Raw genomic sequence first — 19,568 nt, forward strand, 5'->3', positions numbered from 1 at the left:
ATTTCAAAGCCACTCACAGTAATGCAAACATAAATGTATCCAAAGCCCCCCAAAAAAAACAAAAAAAAAACATCCTCCATCCAACATGATCCTAATATCAGTTGTGAAATCCCAAAATTGTTATCTTTATTTAGAGATGTACTTCAAACTGCCATCAGCTCAAATCCAAGATGCCCCCAGCATTTTAAATGTGCCCAATGTCTGCGACATTAGCATAAACCTAAAGCATTACAAAAGCTGGAGAGCTGGGTTTTTTTTTTTTTATAAACTCTGGCACCATTTCACCAACCATGTGATTTCTCTTCTTTTTTTCCTCTCCTGCGCCACCAGCCTAGTTTAATGTTGATATGAAAGTAACCTTCTTGCCCTGAATTTAAAGGCACAGGATGCGGGACGGGTTTACTTCTCCCTCCTCATCGCTCGGAGTTCATATTGGGGTTGTGGTTCTCGAATCTTCCGCAAGCTTCTGCATTCATGAACCACCGTTTAAAAGCGTTTAAGCATCGCGCTTTAAAACTTTTCCTCATCTCACTGACCTCGGTTTACCCTTGAACCACTTCCCCTCCGCCTAACTTGACAGCTGACGTTCAGAGATCTTTCTGAATGATTACCTGATAAGAATTTTTTTTTTTCACCTACATTTAACCTCATTCTGCCTTCGGGGCATAAAATATTTTGAATCTGAGTGTGCAAGGTGGCTGTTTTTTCTTTTTTTTTTTTTCTTTTTACAAAACAAGCTTTAGGGAGCCAGAGGGTTTTTTTGTTTTTTTGTTTTGAAGCTCTAACATTTCATTATCACAAGGTAACTACACACTAAATGCATCCGTGAAGACTCTTGCTTAAAGAGATGGTAAAAGGCAAATACAAAGAACATATAATAGTTTAAAATGGGTTTGAAATTTCGAAAAGGACACAGACAAATACCCTTGAGCTGTAAATGCTGGGAAGTGCTAAAGAAAAAAATGTCTACAGGGACACGGCATTAGGAAGCTCTTACCTCCGCGGTTGCTGGAGGGAAAGGCAAATTCAAAAATGTAAATGTGGTTCAATGTACTTTTTCATGTAAAGAGGTATACTCCCCTTTGGGGGGGGGGGGCAACATAAGTAAGATTAAATAGCAGAATGAAGTAGCAGCAGAGTTCTGAGAACATACTGTAATACTCTGTGTCCTTTCGCACTCGAGACTGACGATGGCCCTGAGAGCCGCCGCTGGTTTGAGAGGTGAATATGAGACAGAGGGAACAGACAATGAAAGTCTCAGAGCAGTTGTAGCTCAACAAGTCCTGACGAAGCGATAAATATATACTATATACTGTGTTTTCCACACTTTTTGTCACTCATGGTGCAGATGTGAAAGAATTGATAACATACATCTATCCCCTGTTTTTTTTTTTTTGGCCTATGTTATTTTAAGTTAAACGGAAATTTGAACTGGGGAATCCTTGACTTCCCATTTCTACGTTTTGGAAAAATGACGTGGAACGGAGGCCCATTTTGTTTGCTCACGCTTTAAAACGGGAAAGGCAAAAGAACGCGTCACTTGAGATCTAAGATGTGTGTATGGGTCAGTATAAATCCCAAAACGGCAGCAAAAAAGTATGAACTCGCCTACGTTTACTTGACGTACGGCCGTTTGGAGCTGGTGTCTGTCTGGAGCGCTCATCGGATTAAAATCATCGTACACCTGGATGAGATTGTCGCTCTCTCGCAGGGCAACACAGAGACAGACAATTATGCACACACACGTACCAAAGGGCCGCCTAGAGTGGGCCTGGTAACCTAACCGCCATGTTTTTGGACTGTGGGAGGAAACCAGAGTACTTGCAGAGAACCCACTAGAGCACAAACAAGCATGCAAACTATGTTACCTTGCTGGGATTTGAACCCAGGACCTTCCTGCTGCAAGGCAACAGAGCCAATGACTGTGAGACAAACAAGGCTGGGGGAGAATGAGCTCATCGTGACACCACGCACATGAAGTAGGACGATCAAAAGCAAACAGCCTCCATGGCTCACTGCTACAGAACTGTAATGGCCGCTGTTTTGATAGAACAGAATAATGTAGATGAGTCTTTTATATTTATAATTATACACCACTTGAGGCACATCAGAATGAAATCTTGTTGCAACGACTTACTGCTGGGTTATAGAAAAAAAAATCTTATACCCAGTGATATACAGTATATGAGGAACATAAAAAAATAAAAGTGCTAAAATAAGTGTGTACAAATAAAAAAATGGATAGTACTATTGGATTCAGATGCTTACAGATTCACTTCTATACAGAAAACCCCTATTATGATCCTTAGCTGTCACTTTATACATTTCATGTTAAATAATACTGTATATTCTTCAGTGATGGTATCAAGGCATTGGCTGTACCTGTAATACTTTATTGGCTGGTTTTGCTGTTCTGTTTATATCTCTCTTTGAAGGTGTGGAAGCAGACTCACAGGATGTTATCTTGTTTTCTCCCTTTCCTCTTTCTCTTTCACCTTTTCTCCCTTTTGGCATTTTGTCTCATCTGTTTCTCTCCTTTTTTCTCCTCTTCTACCTTCCTGTTTCAGTGTCCATTTAACATGAAATATCCCCTGCATAAATTCTAATAAAGCTTTTTGCATATATAATTCAAGCGGAGCGCTACGGCGAAAGCAGCAATGCTCCATGTGTGAAAGTAAAATCTATTGGGCTGTTTTGGCGTTAAGACAACAATTAATATTGCCACACTGTCAGACAGGACACATAAAAAATAGACTGTAATATTGAAAAAGTTGCATGGCAACGGTTTATCATCACACACTTAAAAGAGCAATAAGCAAAATTTGAATATTTTGGATAGAAATGACAAAAAAAAAAAAAGATAGTGACGTGAAGAACTAATGGCATCTTTTCAGGTGGACTATGGTATGACGTCACACACCATCTCTCTGTGTTGTTCTCCAGTCTCTTGTTTGCATAGCTGGGCCGGCTACGCAGTGTAGCGTAGGAGCAAAATGGCGGCGAGCACGCCCAGCGGATCCAAACGTCCTCTTGCTAACTCCATTATAAAGTTATGAGTGATTTACTTTTTCACTGGGCATGCTCCTCTGAAAGATGATGCTGTTTTGCTATGTATGCATCCTTTATCTGTGATGCTGTGGGACAGTCTCTTTTACAAAGCCCCAGTGAACCTTGTTTGAGTGCACGGTATTAATAACTACCTCGAGGTTTTAAACAAAAATCTGGTTGCGTCTGAATTACTTGGACCTTCAACGGGATAATTATCCAAAAACATGTCAACACAGAGAAGGTACACGGGGGCACAAACTCACAATTATTCCACGGCCTTGTCAGCCTCCAGGCTGAAATCCTACAGAAAGCCCGATCCCCCAGGACCCACTCTGCGTACGCTACAATGCTGCGTAATATATTATAATATAATAAGCAATGTCATGTTGGCAAAACTGGGTTGTAAATTGTTGAAAAATGCACTCCCATTAAAAGTTAGGATTTTCCAACGTATTGGCCATGAGATTATGTGAAACGTTATGCTTTTTTGCACATCTTTTAAAAGGCGTGCCATTAATGACGCTGCAGGGCTCCGTGTGTGTTTATTTCTGAGATCGATCAGAAGATAATGAAGTGCAGCAGTGACCTGGAATGACTGCTCACACAAGCATGTCATGCCTGCCTGCCTTTTGGTGGGTGGGGAACTAAATGCCATGTGCGGACTTGAAAAGTGACAGGGCCAGCTGGGGGAATGAAACCCAGTAAGAGAGGATCTGGGACACGCGGATCACAAGTGGCTGTAGTACAGAGCTCCGTTACAGCAGCCTCTGCAAATTAGCTTGGTGGGGGGGGGGGGAAAACTCAGCCAGGAATCGATGTGAGTGCTGCGAGCAACCAGGCGGTACAGTGAACCTGCCGCTGACTGCCTTCAAGAACCCCGGAGATCAATCAGAGGCAATTGTCTTTAGAGGTCCTCTCGATGCCCCGCGAGTTATAAGTTGACGGAAAGATTATCGCTACGAAGGCGATGGGTGGGAAGCAGTCTCGCAGCCTGTCCCACACCGAGTTGACCGAGGTGAGTGTGGGCCAAAGGAGAGCGGGTACGGTCAGAGACGAGCAGAGCGGCCTGTCCGGGGCAGCGGAGAGGATCCGTAAACAAACCACCGTACACTTTGGTTTCAGCACTCTGAGCTTAGCCATGCGGGGGCTGGACGAACCCCCCGCCGAGCTGTGGGAGCTCCGGGACCTCCAGAAGCTCAACCTGTCCATGAACTGCCTGTGCTCCTTGCCTCCCGCTCTGGGCGCTCTGGACAACCTGGTGATTCTCAACCTGTGGGGGAACAACCTGTCCAGCCTCCCCCCCGAGATCGGGCTGCTGAAGAACCTGCGCGTGCTGTTCGCCTGTCGCAACCGCCTGAGCGAGGTCCCCGAGGAGCTGGGCTCCTGCACGTGCCTGGAGGTGCTCAGCCTGGCCAACAACCAGATCTCCGGCCTCCCCAGCAGCCTGGCGGCCATGGACCATCTCACCAAGCTCAACCTCAGTCACAACCGCATCGTTCACATTCCCACCTGCGTCTACAGCATGAAGGGGCTGGTCTTCCTGCACCTGGCCTGCAACCGTTTGGAGAGCATCGCCGATCAGATTCAGGACCTGGTCAACCTGAAGATCCTGATCGTGGAGGGGAACAGCATCCACGCGCTACCGAAGACTCTGTGTTTCCTGGAGTCACTGGAGCTCCTCAACGTGGACTTCAACGAGCTGCAAAGCGTGCCGGAGGAGATGTACCAACTGAGCAGACTCAGGCGCTTGGCCTGCCACCCGCTGGATAAAGGACTTCATATTATTCACAACCCTCTCCTCAAGCCCATTCATGAGGTGCTGCAAGGTGGACTGAGCGCCTTATATAACTACCTGAAACCTACATGAAGAAATACCTCGGTTTGTAGTTGTACATGTGCGTGGTTTGCTGCTTCCTTGGCACCGTCTGACCAAACTCAACCCGAGCCTTTTTATGTGTCAACAGCATTTAAAGTCGTGGTCTTTCTCCGCTGGGCGCGCAAGGGTTTGGAAACCATTGCTGGGCAGATTCAGGACATGGTTCCTCTAAATAATCTGATCATGGAGGGGAACGGTGTACGCACACTTACAAAGACTGAGAGCAGACTTAGTCGTTTAGCGTGCCATCTGATGGAATATTGGTCTTCATAATATTAAGAATCAATGTTTTGTTTAGTTTTTTTTACAAGAAGCATGACTCTCCGCCCAGGGTAACATGGCACACGGATCCACATTAGCACTTAAAAAAATTACATTTCTAGTTAAGGAGAAGCCTCACATCCTGCTGTTTGTAAAGTGCAGCAAATTAGGGTTGCATTTCAACTCCAAAATATTAATTGATATAGTTGTTTTTTCTTTTTTTAAAGCATAAGATTAATCCATCCATCCATCCATCCATTTTCTATCACGTCTATCCCTTGTGGGGTCATGAGGGTTGCTGGTGCCTATCTCCAGCTGTCAATGGGCGAGAGGCGGGGTACACCCTGGACAGGTCGCCAGTCTATCACAAGACTGACATTAAACATAATATATTTCCGATAAACTGCTAATGAAAAGGGGGATGGGGGTAGAATGGCTCAACCACAACAGGATCCATGCAATGAAACATCACTGTATACAACCCTACTCTTAAGCTTGTCCAAGAGTTGCTGTAAGATTAAATAAATGCCCCCTATGGTTACTTTAAACCCATTGTGTGCTTACAAATTTGTCTATATAAAGCATGAATATCTGGCTCTAAGTCGTATATTGTTTGAAGTTGGCTGCCCTTATCGCCGTCACTCCGTGAAGACATTTTGGCTTTAATAGCACTGAAGTTCTTCCAACTAGCAAATCCAGATTTATTATGCAACGTGTTGGAGCTAGGTCACTCAGCTGGTGTTGAAGATTCACAAGTCTACATTTGGCGGCTGATTGCTCACCAGCTGATCCTGGTGCTGCCGCACTGTGGGTCCATTGCGGTAGGTTTAACTACAGAGAGGAGCTCCTCATTGTATTCAGGTCAGAGGGATCAGGTGTGTAAAGTTAGTGGGAAAAAAAAAGAACCCAGCGGAGCAGGGCAGAGGTTGGTAGTTTAAGATCCGTCAGCAGATTAAAAAAGAGACGCACGGCAGGGAGTTGATTAAATATTGCTCCATTCATCTGATCAAAGCAGCCGCTCCAGGAGGATCCGCGTTGATCCAACGGAGCAGCTGAAAACAAAGCAGAGAATGAAACGAACCGAACGTTTTCCAAAGACGCAGCAAAGGTACCGTGAGGTTAATCAGAATTAAGTTCAAACAAATACTTTTGACATACTGTAGGTGTGGATTAGATTGTCGGTTTGGGCTCGCAACGACACAAAAGACGAGTTAAACAGTTTAAAAATAAATTTAGGCTTATGTCTTTATTAAAGATGAAAATCATTGCAAGTTGTTCTAGGTTACAAAAAACAGCTTTTTTTTCCACCTTTGAAAACAACTCAATTTATTTGCAACTAAAATAGATATTTACGTTTTCGGGGTGTGCCGGTTCAGGCAAATACGATTGGTTTTAAGCTGTATGATGCAGCTAATCACGGGACACGGGGAGAAATTCACTCTTTTTCCTAAAGTTGGTAATCTTGTGTTTAAAGAAAATCAAACAATATCGCTTAAATCTCACTTATAGAAGAAAAGACATGCTGATATAATTTTTAGATTATTTTTTTTGTTGTTTTTTTGTTCTCAGAGCCATCTCAGTGTGAAAACGTCTGACTGCTTAAGTCATCTAGATAGATAGATAGATAGATAGATAGATAGATAGATAGATAGATAGATAGATAGATAGATAGATAGATAGATAGATAGAATCACATGAAATTTATGGGTATTTTGATTTACTTTTAAAAAAAATACTTTTGTGATTAGAGACTGCTTTAGAAATGGTTCCACTCTGACTTGGCATTAGCTTGAACGTTTAGCCCATACTTTCTCCCTTTAGCAGACAGGAGCACCTCAAACCTAATGTCTGTGGTTCAAACCTCGTGAAAAATGTTGACTTAATGATGTTTTATTCACGTGACCCTGATATGATATCACTGTGTGAAATTAGCCATTCTAAGTGAAAATAAATGTGATCCTAATTTACCCCCCACCATACAGAGAATTTTTCCTCAGTAATGTTTCTCCTTTACATTTTACAAAAGAATTAAAAAAGTATATATATTTTTTTGTTGTTGTTGTTCTACTGAAACATCATTTTGTCTAAAAACGTTATCTGGCTATGTGTCGTAGGGAGTCACTGCATAGTTTAGTTTTAAGTCAGCTATTTCTTTATATTAACAAAATTACCTTTAATATTAAAGCACACTCTAATATCGTAACATGAAAAACATTCAATAAGTCAATCAACAAAGTGGTTAAGGATTACTAAACCTGGCAGAAGTCAACACAATCCTGGTAACCAACAACCTACATGTTTACTTTTCTACAGAACCAATACTGATTATTATAGTAACCTACAAGAACAGTGTTTGTGCTTACTCTATGATGAACTGCATAAATACTTATCAGAATGAAAAAGGCAACAGGTGTGGTGTTGAAAATGTTTTTGTTAAATTTAATTACCAATGCTGAGAATGTGTTTGCATTATTTAAGGTCAAATAATTTTTGCTATATATTTCAGAAACATTGCTAAGCAGCTGTTCTGAGTTAATTTGTGCTCCAAGTAGTACTAATCAGCAGTGCCCGCTGCCTCTGCATCTGTTATTGGGGCTTACATGGGCCTTTGTTTCTGCAACTAGTCCAATAACTACTTTTATTTATTAAATGGACATGGGGCAGCGAGATTTTAACTTGAAAGGTGTAAATATTGTTAATTAGTGCCAAATCTGTCAGCTTTTGAAGATGCTTTTCTAGTCAGACTGAGAAACGGCAGAAAAGCGACCTCTGTTGGTGAACTCTTGTTACTGCATCACTGACTCGCAGCAGCTTTCACACAGTCCATGCATTCATGATAGATGACGCCCTTCTGAATAAGTCTTTGTCCTAGATAGTGATCATGGGATATGCTGTCAAAGGAAGCACATATAGAAGTGTTGCATCGTTGTGAGCAGGATGACCTGATTTCAGGTTTTTTTTGTGGTGCTGTTGAGGGAAACTAAAAAAGAAAGGGTCAGACATAAACATATGTTTCAGTAAGTTAAAATATGTATGAATATGACAGTAAATTCTTAATTTTTATGTATTATTATGTATAACTTGTGTTAAAGCCCATTGTAAATCACAAACAAACAAGCTTTTGCATTTTCAAAAGTAAATAAGACATCATTGCAAAATATAAAAATAATAAAGTGTGCAAAAACAAAGAGGGATACATAAAGAAATAATTTAAATCTGCAAACTTTAAAATTTGAATAGATTAAAATAAATAAATAAAACGACAACTTAATATTGAACCCTGCAAAAAAGATCTGTAACCCTTGAACATTTTCGGATATCATGTTGTAAATTTAAAAAACAACATATTTCACCAGGGTGTTGTGTAATGCAGAGTTATGCATTGTGAAGTTAAAGGAAACCTATGCATGGCTTTTGAAAGTGTGCAAAAAAATGTTTTTAAAAGTGTAGCATGCATTTGTATTCAACTGAAGTAAATGCTTCGTAGACCTCTATTTGCTGCAGTAACAGCTTCAGGTGTTTTTGAAAGAATTCATTCTTTGCATTTTGCCCCACCTCATTCAGGAAAGACGGAGAGGGTCTTTGAACACCAATTTTCATTCATACTCAACTGGATTTCTACCAAATCTTTGAAAACTCTTGCTTCATTTATTTTAATAAGCAAATAAACAGCAGGTTTTGTTTTAGTGCATTTGAATAAAAGTCATTGGATAGAAGCAGTCCTATTTATTATGAATTTAAAGAGAACGTAAAGAGTGAGGTTATTAATAGACTAGTGTGCTGGTGGGGCAAATCATTCTTAAATTGCAGTTACGGGCCACACAGTATCAGCCCAGGGGTGTCAAATGGCCCCCGGGCCACACTAGACCGCTCTAGAGTTACCACGGGACCTCCTGGCTGATTCTTTGATTAACGCTTCCCTCGTCCGGTCTGGAAGTCCAGGTGGACGGCAGTGGTCTGTGCGTTTGCAGCTGTGCCAAACTCTTTCATTTTCAGGTGATGGATTGATCAATGCTCTGGGAGAGGTTCAAAGCCTAGGATATTGTTTTCTGGCCTACCAAAGCTTTCTTGCCGGCCTGTCTGCCGTGCTCCTTGGCCGTTTTTTTCCCCCCACCAATGCTCTCTTGTGTGTTATCTAATAAAGCACACAAAAAAAACAACTCCCCAACCACTACGGCAAGAAAGTTATGTGATCCTTTACAGTTTACCGGTGTGCTTGAACGCCCTAAGGGACGCTAACTCATTGGTCAGCTGGGATCTACGCTGGGCTTTATCATTACTCATCCTATTTACGAGTTAGGTGCTTCGTCAACAGCATTTATGGTCGGACACGGTTTTTGTTAATTCCTAAAACAGCGGTGAGCTCAGATGGGCTCCTGCGCAGTTCATTCACAGCTATTTTGCATTCTTAATCCACAGCTTAGAAAACTGTTTAGCCTGTGTGGCAGCCAGTGATTTCTAGAAATGAGGGACAGCTAATCAATCTCATTTTGAGCCTCTGACAATCAAGGCAGGGGAAAATCACAATGGAATTAAATGGCAACCCCCCCCCCCCTGCTGTAAGGCAGCCACACGAGGAGAGACTTAATACGTTTTCTCTTTGGAGTGCAGTTGGGTTTCTGTGATTTACTCGGTCACACTGACGCTCCTCGCGCAGGGGGAGAGGCCGTCTTATCGACAAAGCATCAGACTCCTAGTTATATCAATTACAAGTTATTATTTTGGTTAATCATTTTTGTAATAAACTGATGGGAACGGTCTCCACAGGAAGAAATGAGAGAAAAGCAGAAAGAGAAAGAAAAAAAGATTTGCTGCGGACTAACAGGTTCCTCCACTGTTGGCGTTCAGATTTTCACCGCTGCAGACTGCGGCTGCACAGAGGATAAATAAAGAAATGGTAGATGTCAAAATATGTTACGCTAACTTGTCAATATCTGAGTGAAGCTTTCCAAGACTCCCTGTTTTTCACATTTCAGCTTTAAGTTTAGTTTTCCTGGCATATATCACATCCAAAGATAAATGCTCTCCTTTAATGATCACCCTTACACTGATACATTCTAGATATGTTCATGTTTTTAATATCTTTAGTTTTAGTTCAGTGATTAGACAGTCACTGATTCATGCTTCATTCTTTGTTGCTGGTTTGCATTAAGCTTTTTTTCTTTGTAGTCTTTAGTTAAAGTGTTATTTTTTCCATGTGCATTTTCCCCCATTAGTAAATATTATTTCTGAGGAAATTAAAAAAAGCCCCTGTTTTTTAAGTGTAAATTGAAAAGAAAAAGCTTTAGATGGAACACATGTCATTGATAAGACAAGAGACTGACTTGATTTCTAATAACCATGGAAGTTAAGCAGCTGATATTTGCTTCACTGTGAAAGAGAAAAAGGCAGATTTTCACCTATTTATGATCAACAGTGAGTCACAGAAACAGGACGCTACTGTCACAACCTTCGAGGCCCAGCCTCTACATGTTTTCATGACATTCTGGTATCAAATTAAAGTCATTTCCCACACAGCCAATCAATGATGCTTGCAGTGTTTCTGTTTTTTACTTTGAAAAAAAAAAAAAAAAAACCTACATGCAGCAACCAGGAAGTGCTAAACTCAGGATGCAAACGGAGGCATGAGGATGATTGCTGAATGGGGAACAGGTGACTTGATCAACTGCTGGAAAACAGGTGCAGGTGACTGCAGATATAGAGTAATGTAGCGGAAAACAGTGGGCTGCAGAGGAGTAGTGTACAGAAATCATGTCTCTAGGGGCAGGCTCTTCCAGGAGCAGTTCACAGCTGAGAGAGAAGCAGCTGGGGCAGGAGTCAGGTCTTCTGAGTACGGAACTTCCATGGACCTCTGTTTGATGTATTTTTTAGGTTGACTAATGCTTGTCCTTGTTTAGCCATGAAATTTGACTTTTTCAGCCCATAGGTTCTTTCCAGATGTTGCATAAAGAAATGTTTTGGCCCATTTGATCAACCTATACCATGGGTGCTTAAGAGCTAACATCCAGGAAAAAACAAAACAAAACAAAAAACATCTGAATAAAATGGCTGAACTCCCTCATTGGTATTTCCTTCAGCTCTGCAGAGCCATGCATTTAATTCAGGGGTGTTGGAGAAGAGAGTCATCTAGAGGTTGCAGAATCCCCAGACCTGGGCACTCCTGACCTCATCTTTCAGCCACACTTTGTCTCATTTAGATAGAAAACAACGTTGTCTTTTTTACGAGTATTTAAGGTAGAGTTGCTTCTGCTGATGCATCTTAAACAGTATAAAGGAGTTCAGCTCTGCTGGTGTTTTTCCCAAGTTATGGCAGATGAAGGCTATATGGCTTTAGGCCTTGTCTGCAATACTCAGAATCAGAATATTTTATTTGTCACCGCGGCAAAATTTCTCTTTGGCTACTCCGGTTCACATTACACATAATGAAAAAAACTGACAAACAAACATGCAATGAACAAGGTTCTTTTGTTTGAGTTTAGGAAAGTCACAGATAAAGATAACGAGGTAGTACGGTGCTTATTGAACAATGTGGCTTCATTTTCAGCAATGTGCATTTAGATATTCTTAGATGATAGTGTGCAGTAGGCAGTAACATAAAGGTGATTGTAACGTATGATGGGCTAGTAACAGTGCTGGACTGCAGTCTCCTATCAGGGGGCGATTGCCCTCACAGCTCTTGGGAAGAAGCTGTTTCTAAGTTTCTTTAGTTTATATAAGTTTATATGATGTGGCCCTGGTCCAGTCCAGTTGTAGAGGAGAAGCATGGAGAGACCCAGGAGATGGAGGAAACATATTTCCACCCAGGAAGCACCTTGGGATATTCAAGAGTATGATAGCAGGGGTCTTAAATGCCAGTCCTCAAGGTCTGGTGTCCTGCAACTTTTATCCATGTCTCTGTTTCAACACACCCGAATTACATAACAATGAACACAGGAGAACTTCCAGAATCTTTATTGTTGAATAATTGATGCACCAACAACATTTCCTGAGGAGCTAAAAGCGAGCAAATAGTCCTTAGTTACTGATAAGATTTAAACATTTGAGTCACAAAGACCGATGGCAGTCACTTTACAGAAGAATGTAAATTACATTGTTACTTGACTGCAAACTGAGGAAGTAATTAAGCCACTTGATTCATGTGTGTTGGACCGGGGGCGCATCTAAATGTTCCAGGACACCGGACCTCGAGGACTGGGATTGCTGTGGTAGAGTGTCACGGAGGAGAGCATTCAGTTGCTGAGGCTTCAGCTCACTGAACGCTGGGCATTAAATAAGTCTGCATCTGAGACGCTGTCAGACACAATTCCCAGATGGACAGCCAAGGACCGTTGACTGACTAAAGGCCCCCGCATACTTTATCGGACATTAGTCCACGGACGTCCGCTCGAAGTCCAGGCATCCTCGGGGTGGACTCTGTGCAGACAGGTATGCGCAGAGCAAAATTTTTACATGGTGTCTCACTGTAAACTGCCCAGCGGCAAGAAGTCTAATATCACACCAAGCTTGATACACTTCACTGCTCCAAGCAGGCAGTCACAAGGGGGTGGGGGGGTGGACTAGTGGTTAGAGCAGCACTTTTGCACTCCGAGAAGGTTGCAAGCACCCGGTTCAATCCCCGCAGACTACCACTGGGGATCCCTGAGCAAGAGTCTTAGCCCCAGATTGCTCCCCGGGTTAAATGCAGAAGACAAATTTCATTGGAATGTACAATTACAATGACAAATAAACATTTCTTCTTCTGCAAGGATGCTTGGCATCACACTCTCTCTCTGTTTGCACGGACAGATGTGCGATGGGTGCCCACTGGGAAAGAAAAGCCTATTGGTGCTCAATCAGCTAATCAAAGATTTGACCATCCCTGCGCCCGCTTCGTCAGCAAATCCAAAATTGTCGGATTTTGTCTCAAGAAATGTAGACTAAAGGAATGCTCTACTATGATGGGTAAAAGGTCCGTGCAGCGTCAGTGCGGAGTCCGGACGGCTCACCGTATACGCACAGTATGCCCGAGTTTGTGGGAGCCTTTAGTTGTCGAGGACACGGGTCACGCAGAGGTAACTTTTGAAGCACTATAAAAGCGGTCGTCGAGTGACTGTGGTGACTAAATTGGATGAACTCCGTGACGCCTAAAAGGCAAATTGCCTTTAACAGAATATGTTGCTTTGACAGGCAGGAGAAACCTGGACCTCCGTGAGTAACAATTATTTGGGCGGGATGGCGCATTGCATCACTAAAACCTGGGAACTTAACTCATTCGCTTTAATTGCAATGAAACAGGCATCAGCAGTTTCAAACAGTGGCACACAAGTGGACAATTGTGATACCAAGTGGCAAACTCCATGGAGCTTCAGGCACAGCAAGTGGCCTTGGGACAGAGGTAGATGTTTCAACACGATGGAATTCTATGCTGGAAATTATCAACTAGCAAGAAAACACAAACAGTGCATGGCACACGCTTGCAATGGCATTGGATCCACGTTTCAATGACTCGAAGAGTCTGTCCAAGAATGAAAGAGAAGAGGTGTGGACCTCACTTGGAGGCGTGCTTTATGAACAATCTCCCAGAAGGTCTCTGCAGAGTTTTCAAGATGAACGCCCCACTTGCCTGCAAATATCTAGCTCCTCCTGCGTCTATATGGTTCCACTCGAATGAAAGTGTGAGTTAAAAAGGGCTACATGTGAATGTGTCAAAGTGGAGTCGTTTGTGCAGAAAGAAAAAAAAAATATTCATCTACCCAAGATTTGCAAAAAAAACAAAACAAAAAAACCCCAGCAATGACTTAGTTGCCAAAATTGTTTAGTTACATTTATCTTTTAGCTTTCTCTTTGACTAAAAAAACATAAAAAAAAATGTTATGTCCACTTCTTGTACTTTATTTTTCTGTTCTAACAACTGCACACAGAAAATATGAAACCCAGCAAACCTGTTATTAATCAGATTCTTAACAATGCAAACATTCGACAGCCCTACCAATAATATTCTCTAACAAACCTCTGAGGCCTTCACAGAACAACTGCACCTTTTGCAGATGTGCTTATCTTTACTCATCAGTTTACTTCAGAGAGTTATCGGTTCCTCTGGATTTATTCAGGGGTGTCAGAGTAGAGGGGGCAGGAAACATGTGCGTGGCTCACTTTCCGCATTTTCGTTTGTCAGGAAATTTTAAAACCGTCCGTCCGTCCGTCCGTCTTCTTCCGCTTATCCGGGGTCGGGTCGCGGGGGCAGCAGCTTCAGTAGGGAGGCCCAGACGTCCCTCTCCTCAGCCACTTGGGCCAGCTCCTCAGGAGGAATCCCAAGGCGTTCCCAGGCCAGCCGGGAGACATAGTCCCTCCAGCGTGTCCTGGGTCTTCCCCTGGGCCTCCTCCCGGTGGGACGTGCCCGGAACACCTCTCCAGGAAGGCGTCCAGGAGGCATCCTGACCAGATGCCCGAGCCACCTCAACTGGCTCCTCTCGACGTGGAGGAGCAGCGGCTCTACTCTGAGTCCTCCCCGGATGACTGAGCTCCTCACCCTATCTCTGAGGGAGAGCCCAGACACACTACGGAGAAAACTCATTTCAGCCGCTTGTATCCGGGATCTCGTTCTTTCGGTCACGACCCAAAGCTCGTGACCATAGATGAGGGTAGGAACGTAGATCGACCGGTAAATCGAGAGCTTCGCCTTTTGGCTCAGCTCTCTCTTCACCACAACGGATCGGTACAGCGCCCGCTTCACAGCAGACGCTGCACCAATCCGCCTGTCGATCTCCCGCTCCATCTTCCCCTCATTCGTGAACAAGACCCCAAGATACTTGAACTCCTCCACTAGGGGCAGCACATTCTCCCCAACCCGGAGAAGGCACTCTACCCTTTTCCGGTTCAAGACCATGGTCTTGGATTTGTAGGCACCGATTTTCATCCCGGCCGCTTCGCACTCGGCTGCGAACCGCTCCAGTGAGAGCTGTAGATCACGCCCTGATGAAGCCAATAGGACCACGTCATCCGCGAATAGCAGAGACGCAATCCTAAGGCGCAATCCTGGCTCTTGGAATTTTAAAACCAAGTAGCATATTGCCACTTTGCGTTCGTGCACCACATTGTGTTGCCGTATCACTTAAAATCGTTGATGTGTGTGCTTGCAACGTGACAAATTATGAAAGAGCTTAAGGGGCATGGATACCTTTGCAAGCCACGTGAGGTTACAAGGTAAAATGCTCACTTTTGTATAAAAAGATCATGCCCAAAGTAATCTAAGCACTGAAAAGCTGTCAGTCTCCACCTTTTTGTGAGTAATAAATAACCGATGACAGCTGCTGTAGTTAGACAGGATATATTTCTTTAGCACAATTTAAAACTGTGTTCATGGTCAACCAGCAGAAACACAGCCTTCAATCTCCCGCTCACAAACGCCCAGATATAAACGCTGCCTCTTATAAACCGACGACACCCACAAACAACGAGGCTGCGCTGCGTCATTCCGGCCAATCCCCAAAGTTCATGCTCTCGCCAAAATCCCATGACGGCTTCGCGCCTCCTGGATTTCACACATTCCTGGAAACGGAGCCGCTGCAGCCAAGACAATACCTACACACCACAGCGGGGCGTTTCTCAGCCATTGTTTGTGTCCTCACGCTGTAAAAACGGCGATGGGAGCCGTATATCCTTGACAAGAGGAGGTCATTTTAGGACTAAATGATGACCTATGTCAATCTTCTTGAATTTTAATTAGTCATAAAAAAACGGCTGGTAGAAGAGGCAACGGCGGGTATGTTTATGCATGCGAAAACAATGGGGGGGATGTGACATTGTTTGACTTTGTCGCTAGTTGCATCTCCCTCCTCCTGCATGGAAAAACATCCTAATGCTATTTGCACTTTTCAAATAGGACTCATCTGGAGTAGCATAATGTCCATAAGAGCTTTAAAAATCTCTGCTATAATGAGGCAACCTTGTTTTCTTTTCTTTTTTTTTCTAGGCCAATTAATGAAGTTCTTTTGAATGTCAGCCTGCGTTTCTCTTTAATGGGATCAATGCATGGATTTGATCAAAAAGGACACACAAGGTGAACTAGGATTAAAAATCCATCCGCCAAACATTATTAAGCAAGTTGCACAAAACTGGGACAGCAACATGTCAAGTTGGGCATGAAAAAAAACAACAACACTTTACCGCTTGCAAATGTTCTTATCTACTACTAATAATGATTGGAATAGAACAACTTTATAATATATAGCAAATGCGCATTATTTATGAATTGGGTTTTACATACCCCTGCCGGCTCAGTTTAGTTATTGTGCAATAAACAGCAAATCGCCTCAATGGGAAGGGAAATATGTAGCAAAATTAAATGTTCTTGGTATGCTACAGTTTAATTTATATTACAGCAAATAGTCTGGTCCTCGTTACATCTTGAAATTGGGTTGAGGTGAGATGAATTTCAGGAGGAGCACATGAGAAAACTAAGAGCAATCCACAATTTAGCAGTTTTTACTTTTGACCTTTAACACCATTAGCTTGAAGTAACTACCACATGTCTTTGAAATGGCTTTGAGATCCCATAGCCTCCCTCCTCTTCACAACAATGTTAAAGGTCACAGGAAATTGTGTGCATTTGTTATATGATGGCTTTAATGAGACCCCCGCTACAGTTTTCAGTCAGGTCAAAGAATGGACTTTGATGATTCTCTCCTATTGCAGCCGTTCTGTTAAAGATTCGCTGCTGTGTCTGAGACTACTGTCTTTTTGCATCAACTAGTTTTCGCTGTTAGACTCTTTGCATGCTTTGGTGTACAGATGAATTCATGAATGATCTCAGTTCCTCTACTCAACTCTCCTACACTGGGTTTCATAGTCTTGGGTAGAGGTGAACAATTTCTGTCCCAGATGTGTCTCTGTTCCAGGGCTCACTTGATTCAAATAGTTGCTTTTTTTCTTATCTGTCTGGCTTTGGCAGGAAGCTGATGTTGCAACCACTGACCTCTAGGGGCCTTCTTACTGAAAGACAGCTCTTTCTCGTCTGTTTTAGGTCTGACTCTCCTCACTGCCACAGCTGAAATGCTGCTGCTGCTGCTGCTGCTGCTGCACTATCGTGCACATTGCATATCATAGTATTGTGCGTTATGTAAAGACGCTGGAGTATTTTCCACCTTTAAAACATTTTTTCCACTGTGCAATATTTATTTACTCTGGTGTTTATTTTAGTCTAGTTAGAGCTAATTTTAGATTGGACTAGTATTTTTTTTCTTCTTTTTCTTTGCTAATAATTGTGTGTCTGTGTGTTTGCCACTTGTCACACCCGATTTTCCCCATTGTGGGACAATAAAGGATATCTTAAGTGTTGCAGCTTGTCACTAACAGCATAAGATGTAAGTCAAAAAGTAGCCAGTTAGGAGGCTTAGACATCCTAGTTTTCTTCCTCCTGTTTTTGCATCTTTCTTAGTAAGAGAGGTTGGTTTATTGGTTATCCTGGCCTTGGAGAACCAGATGATCTTGGTTCCATGTGTTTGTTTTTGTACTTGTCTTTTTTTTTTTACTAGGCTTCAGCAAGTTTTTTTTTCTTACATTTTTGCTAAGGTGTGTAAATATTTGTAGCTAATGCTAATGACCTTCGATTGGAAATCAGGTGTTTTCAAACAGTGAAAACATCTATATTCCTCAGTCTGAAGCTGAATTTGCTCACATCTGGAAACATTACTGTATTTGACACTGAAGCTTTGTAACCTTCAATAAGCTTTACAAGGTAAGGTTTGCACAACTATAGAAAAGGCTTTAATCTGCAGTTGATTTTTTTTTTACCTGTAGAAAAGAATGCGTGAAAGTATTTTGTTTTTGGGATTCAGTTTTGTGCAGTATGTGGAAATCTGATCAGTCACAAACCAGAACTCCCCATATAAAAGCCCATCTAGTCTCCGCATGAGCAAACTGAGTTAGTGCAAAGTTTTGGCACCGTTTTTATGATCTTTTAAACTGGACTTATAAAAACATTTTAGGCGACATGTAATAGTACGATATTTTTTTGACCCATTTTTTTTTATGTGGTACAATCAGATGCAAATTTGTTAAGCCAAACCCTGCTGCCATCTTCTTTCTACAGATGAGCAACTTATATTCACTGGGCAATCCTTCCAAACTGTTATCCAATTTTTGCCTTTTTCTACTTAAATGAACTTTAACATATGGCTTTTCATGGTTTTCTTCTTGCAGTCCAAACACAAGCCTAATTGGTGATACAAATTTAAGCTTGGGTCCAACTGTTTTTAAGCATCTGTCCAGGTGTATAGACTTTAAATCTCATACTAAATTCAATTTTTTTTTCTTTTATCATAAGCATTTGTTTTAAAAATGATCAGTCACCTGTCTGTCACCGTGCCTTGCTTTTAGAGAGTTTCTGTGTCCCTCTAACCTCTACTAGGCTGCAGCAACTGGCACACACGCAGTAGGTTAGTTATGGTTCTCCATCCAAATACCCTTGATAATAGATTCTCGCTTCTGTTCCTTGACCTTTCACTGGGTCAACAGTAAGAACTCTATTGTGGGGAGGAAAGGAACTTTGGGCGTCTGTACTGATTTTGGACATCCTTTAACTGCGACGTCATTACATGATGGAAACACTCATGGATGATGCGAGTCAAATCCAGGCCTACAGCTTTCCACAAATGAACTACAAAGTACGCACGCACTCTCTTCTCTCCGGACATTTTCATTGAGGGGGCTGTGCTTATATGGTATGTCATACAAAGGATTGTGGGTTACCTTAAGGCTTAGCGCCGGTAAGGGACGCCACGGGGTTCCTAGGCAAAACTGGCCGTGGCAGAGAGCATTCAAGCTACTTTTCCTACTTCCTTCCTTACTGACTGCACTAATCGGACAGCACTTATCATGGCGACCGGTGATGCACTTCTGCTTTGGCTAAAGAGTCCTTGCTCTTTAAGGGTATTCGGATTGAGCCTCGGTTTTGGTTTTTAGTCCTTAGTCCCCTTCCTTTCTCGAGACTGCTAGATTGTCAGTCATGATCAGCTTTAGAAGAACTGTTGGTCTCCTTCTTAGCCTTTTTTTGTATCATTCTTTTTAAAGCAACAGAAGTGTATGTGTGTGTGTGTGCGTGTGTGATTTGACCTACTTTAAATAAAGACCTTTTTTTTTTTAATATAATCAGTTATTTCAATCGACACAAACAACCAACTTCACCTACCTCAGTCAGAGATGCCGGGGAGGGCGCCAGCTTACAGAGTTTTGCTAAATACGACTAATGAGATTTGTGTTCATCCTCTGTATGTTTTTTTTTTAATTCACGTCCTGTTGGACATCAGAAAAACACCCGAGCCACATGGATGGAGCACTACTTAGGTTTCTCACTAATTTAGCAAGTTAAAAACAAAACACCTGATGACGGTTCTTGAAGAAAATC

The 19,568-nt window shown here is 42.3% G+C and overlaps 1 protein-coding gene across 1 annotated transcript; it reads left to right on the forward strand.

The window, feature by feature from the left end:
• The first annotated feature begins 3,769 nt into the window (after window positions 1-3,769).
• On the forward strand, window positions 3,770-5,121 carry LOC105932239 (leucine-rich repeat-containing protein 30). Its single transcript, XM_012871296.3, has one exon. It carries the CDS (start codon window positions 4,016-4,018, stop codon window positions 4,913-4,915), a length of 900 nt encoding a protein of 299 aa, XP_012726750.2. The 5' UTR covers window positions 3,770-4,015; the 3' UTR covers window positions 4,916-5,121.
• Window positions 5,122-19,568: the final 14,447 nt, after the last annotated feature.

Source organism: Fundulus heteroclitus, chromosome 6 (genome assembly GCF_011125445.2).
Source record: "Fundulus heteroclitus isolate FHET01 chromosome 6, MU-UCD_Fhet_4.1, whole genome shotgun sequence".
NCBI lineage: Eukaryota > Metazoa > Chordata > Actinopteri > Cyprinodontiformes > Fundulidae > Fundulus > Fundulus heteroclitus.